The 4,879-nt window shown below is 47.4% G+C and overlaps 1 protein-coding gene across 1 annotated transcript; it reads right to left on the bottom strand.

The window, feature by feature from the left end:
• Positions 1 to 3,531: 3,531 nt before the first annotated feature.
• On the bottom strand, positions 3,532 to 4,879 carry LOC133924833 (E3 ubiquitin-protein ligase EL5-like). The gene has a single exon (XM_062370560.1). It carries the CDS (start codon positions 4,868 to 4,870, stop codon positions 4,022 to 4,024), a length of 849 nt encoding a protein of 282 aa, XP_062226544.1. The 5' UTR covers positions 4,871 to 4,879; the 3' UTR covers positions 3,532 to 4,021.

Consider the following 4,879-nt stretch of genomic DNA (forward strand, 5'->3'; position numbering starts at 1 on the left):
AACACACTTACAATTTCATTTAGTGCTAAAAGCTCTTTCCAGTCTAGGTTGGCAAAAATAGCGGCGTTATCTACATATAAGGCGCATCTCAGCTGTGCTGCTCTTGGGAGGACATGTTTGAATAAGTTGCCGCTAAAGAATGATACACTATAGTGGATTAATTGCTAAAATAAAAAGCATCGGCGATAGAGTCTCCCTATCGCAGGCCTTTGGCATGCCAAGTACTTCCATGGGTATGGTTTAAAAGAACACGAGACCAAGAAGAATCTAGTAGGATAGATATCCAATCTCTCCATCTTTGTTCAACTCCTAGTGCCTCTATGATCTAAATAAGTATGCCTAATTGATTGAGTCAAAAGCTTTTAAAATATTAAGTTTAATAGAAAGTGCTGGACATTTTTTCCTTTGTAGCTCTCTATTCTCTAACCACATTTTGGACCTAAGTGTTGACTTGTTCGGTAACTTCTGTTGTACCTGACTTGCTTTCCTGCCTTCCTGACTCCTGCTGTAGTGAGGGGCGTCTAGTCAGTGGGAGACGGCTGTCTATACATCAGTGCATGGCCTCCAGGCTCAAGTAGCAGTCTTGGCTCGCGAGCCAAACTGAGTCGGCTCAAACCAGCTACGAGCTTAAGTCGAGCCTGTTTTTCAACTCGGTCAAGTACTCCACGGAGATGTACGTGATTTCCAAGTTCCAACTGCTACTCCGTGCAGCAGAAATTCAGAGGAGATGCGTACTGCGAATCTGCAATAAGGTGCGGAGAACGTGACCTATAACCAAACAGGACTAGAAGAGAGTGCGTGGAAGTGCATATAGCCTCCCCTTTCTTCTTATTCTAACATCGATCAGGTACCAGCATTAAGGCGTGATCCGGCCGTCAACGGGAAGATATCCTGCATATATGCATAATATGTGGTTGCGATCCTGAGTATAATTAATATATTCTGGGGTACAATTAGCTAGACCATATTCCTCTTGTTTATGCCAGCAGTTGGGTGGAATGATTTGGCGCGCGGGTCCGGAATTAAGCATGCAGCACGTGTGGGTCATGTTGAAGTAAGGTGGGTCGACCTGATTATAAAGTGAGACTGTGAGAGTGAGACCTTGTGAATGAAAGAGAGCAAGGTTAACTGTAAGTGCCATAAGGCTGCAAATCTGCAGGTCTAGGTAGTGCTGTTACAGATCGATGAAGGGAAACTTTCACTACTCCACCACAAGGTGCATAGGCTGATTTCTAAATTGGCACCCATTCCATGAGTATAATTAAACAGAACCAACTTTATTCCTTGCTAAAGCAGGAACTCACTACTACAGAACAGATACAAAATAACGTCTTATCAATGTCGGTTCAACAATAACTGCGATAAAAAGTGTATTAGTGCGGGTTCTTAATCTCCTACACGTGAACAATGAGAAAGACACTAAGAACTGGTATTGATAGTCACTATCAGTACCAGTTTGTGGTTAAAACCGACACTGATACTTTAGTGCCGGTTCTTAATCTCCCACGCGTGAACAATGAGAAAGGTGCTAAGAACCTATCAGTGCCAGTTCATGGCTAGAACCGATACTGAAGTATCGGTACCGGTTCCGGCCATGAACCGGCACTAATACCGACCATCAGTGCAGGTTACAGCTCCCAACCGGTACTGAAACATAGCCGGACCCAAAATTACCGTTCAATACAATTTTGTTTCTCCGGTTAGTCCTCATGCCCAGTGCTATTATTATCTCTTCCTCACTTGTGCTCTCTCTCCTGTTCACACAACATAAGACAACTTTATCTCGTTCCCACTAGTGCTATAGGCAGAGACTGAAAGAGGGGGTGCTGCGCGGCACCTTACGGAAGAGGTGGAAGCTGAGGGAGACCTGCACGGGAGGGGACGAGCTCTAGAGCGCGGCATTGAGGTCCTGGACGGAGGCATCGGTGGCGATCATGACGACCATGGACCGCCCGTCAAGGACCCAGAATTGGAGATGCGCTCGCAGGGGGGCACATGGGGAGGGTGGTGGACAGGGGCATGTGTATGTAGAGGTGCGACGAGACGAGCTTGAGCACGCGGAGCACCTTCACCTCATTCTGCAGCCACCAGTTATCCTTCGATAACATGTGAGTACCCAATCTCTCCCTTCCTGTCGTCTTCTAGCAATTCATTAGACTGGATTAGATTGGATTGGATTTGCTGCTGCTTGTAATGGTATGCCTTGATTTGATCCCATCCCATCTTATCCTCTTTGATGTGTTGTGCAGGCTGGATGTGTACATCTACTACTACCAATCCCTTCACCGTCACCAGTCGAGATGAGGTGCCAGACGAGCTCGCGGGCAGTGGAGTGAGCTCGGTCCGATGCGGCGAGCCCGGGGTTGGCGTGGGCTCAAGCTCAACTTGCTGCGAGGTCCTAGGCGCGATGGATCTGTGGTGGCGGCCTTCGAGCCATCGCATTTTTCTCTCCAGGGCGCGCGTGGCGGAGCGGCTGCAGTGACGAGCAGGTGCGGCGATGTCGCACCCGCGGATCATCTTTTTCATTTTTTTGTTTTGTGAAAATACCATCAGTGTCAATTTGTGGCTCAAACTGACACTGATATTGAGTTACTATACTGGTTCCAGATTTGGTATTGATAGTCGGTGACTATTAGTACTGGTTAAAAAAACGACAGTAAAATTATTTTTTAATGGACACTGATATGCCTTTTTTAAGTCGTGACTACAGCTGAAAGTACTAAAGCTTCAAACTCCTTGCAAACTACTCTACCAGGCTACCAATAAAAGGAGTATGACTAGCTCCTATACTCCATAGAAAGTGGAAAATAGTAAATGTTTAGACAACAACACTTACGTGCTAAAAATTATAACAAACTATACTTTTTGGAACCCCTATGACATTATCAAAGAACTACACCTATTTTTCACATTTTATTATAAAATGACTCATTTTACAAGCTGCTGATAATGATGACCCACATGTCACGCACATGTGGCTCTGCTAACTTAACAGTGGCAAACATGTGTAAACTATGTGTACTTTTATGATAAGGACTTCATAAAGCTTAGCGCGATAATTTTGAGCACATAAATGTAGTTCTCTAAAATTTACAAAAACAAAAAAGAAGACAGTAATAACAATTAACATACTAAATTCTATTTTATTTTTATTGGAATTTTGTTTTTGTCGCTTGAATCCTCACTGGAATGCGGACTCGAAAGTGCTCCATCCAGTCACAAAAGCATGACATTTTGGATACGCTTTGGGTTAAACTTTCAAAAAATTACTATCAATATCTTTTAAAATTTAGTTGAAAAATATGTAAATCATATGCGCATACTTGTCTTAAAAAGTATTTTATAATATCATAATTTTATAAATATTATCTAATAGAAAATAATAATCAAACTACACTTTGAAGATCTTATTGTCATCCAAAATATCAAGAATTTGTGAGCGGAGTTAGTAGCATAAGCTAGATGTGAGTTATAGAGCTGGTGGAAAATAAATAAACTAAAGACAGATCTTAGCAGCCAACCGAAATTCCATTGGCATATCAAAAATGTCAAAAGCCTATTGCTAATGGACAACTCTTCTATATAACATGTCTTATAATCATTTTAACTTTACACCATATTACAACATCCACATCAGCATGCACAAGTAGTACAGCATATATCTTGGTTAATTACACGTTCATGACGCTCGAAGTGGATCACCACTTGAAGCTGCACACAGCAGGCACGAAAACGGGTCGATACTGCAAGCACCCAATTGATCGTTACTGATCACTTCCCTCAAGTACACTTTATTTTGCCCTCCAACCTCCAATTTATTTTGCGATCGAGCGACCATTGATTGACACTAGGGTACTGCATGGTGGTTAGTCGTCCTAATCTCAATCAGTCCGTGGTTGGTCCGCACCCATCCAGCAGCAGTTGCACCTGCACATACCGCCTGAGGTGACGAAACTGCCCCCCAGGCATGCACTTACGTGGCAAGGGAATCGGGACTCAGGATCAGTGCTCTGCTCGAGGATCATGAGCCCAACCGTGCCCTGCCAAGTAGGCCGGCGCGCCGACGCGGCAGCAGGTGGGAACGACACAGCGGGCAAGTCACCTCGCCCAGGTCGATCCAGCGGTCGATGCAGCCCGTGTGGAACGCGTGGGTGCAGTTGCCCAGCCGCCGCACCTCGTCCGTCGCCTCCAGCGTCTCCAGGCACACCCGGCACGTCGGTTCCCCCGAGGCCTCGTCTTCTGCCACCGCCAGCGACCGCTTCCTCGATGGCGAGCGCTCCGTGAGGCTGAGCTCCAGGAACTCGACGGGCGGGAGGCGCTGCTTGACAGCCTCCGGCGGCGGGCCGTCCCCGCGCGGAGGGCGTTGGGGGCCGTTGATGAGCGGCGCGTGGTCCTCGGGGGTGTAGGGGAACTCGTAGAGACCGAGGAAGCAGAGTAGCAACACGAACACCAGCGCGACGGCGTGGAGGACCTTGAACAGGGCCGCGATGGGGCGCGGCACCGCGTCGCAGTAGCACACCAGGGGGAAAGTCATGACGGCCGCGGCGGCACGAGCCGGAAGTAACGGTACGGAGGAAGACGCTGCAGCTAGCACGAAGGCCAGGAGGCCGCCGTGGTCTCGGGCACGGGGTGCATGCGTCTGTTTGGTTGGTTTCAGCGGGGCACAGAGGCGAGGGTACGTCCGTGTGGATATTAAGGGACGAGCCTCCCGAAAAGAGGAGAAAGGTGGTTCGTTTTCTCGTGCTTTGCACGACGCGTGGCTGCGGAAATTGAAGGGGGTGGACCGGTGAAATGGTTGCAGCGTGGCTGTTGTACGTTCTACAAGTCGGCCCGGACTGCATATCTCGGCGCACCGCGCGCGTTGTATCATCTCATGGAA

Source organism: Phragmites australis, chromosome 7, assembly GCF_958298935.1.
Source record: "Phragmites australis chromosome 7, lpPhrAust1.1, whole genome shotgun sequence".
In the NCBI taxonomy this organism is placed as follows: domain Eukaryota; kingdom Viridiplantae; phylum Streptophyta; class Magnoliopsida; order Poales; family Poaceae; genus Phragmites; species Phragmites australis.

What these genes read in the sequence shown, in the direction of transcription:
- LOC133924833 (XM_062370560.1), bottom strand. Translation starts at nt 4,870, where the DNA reads ATGATACAACGCGCGCGGTGCGCCGAGATATGCAGTCCGGGCCGACTT.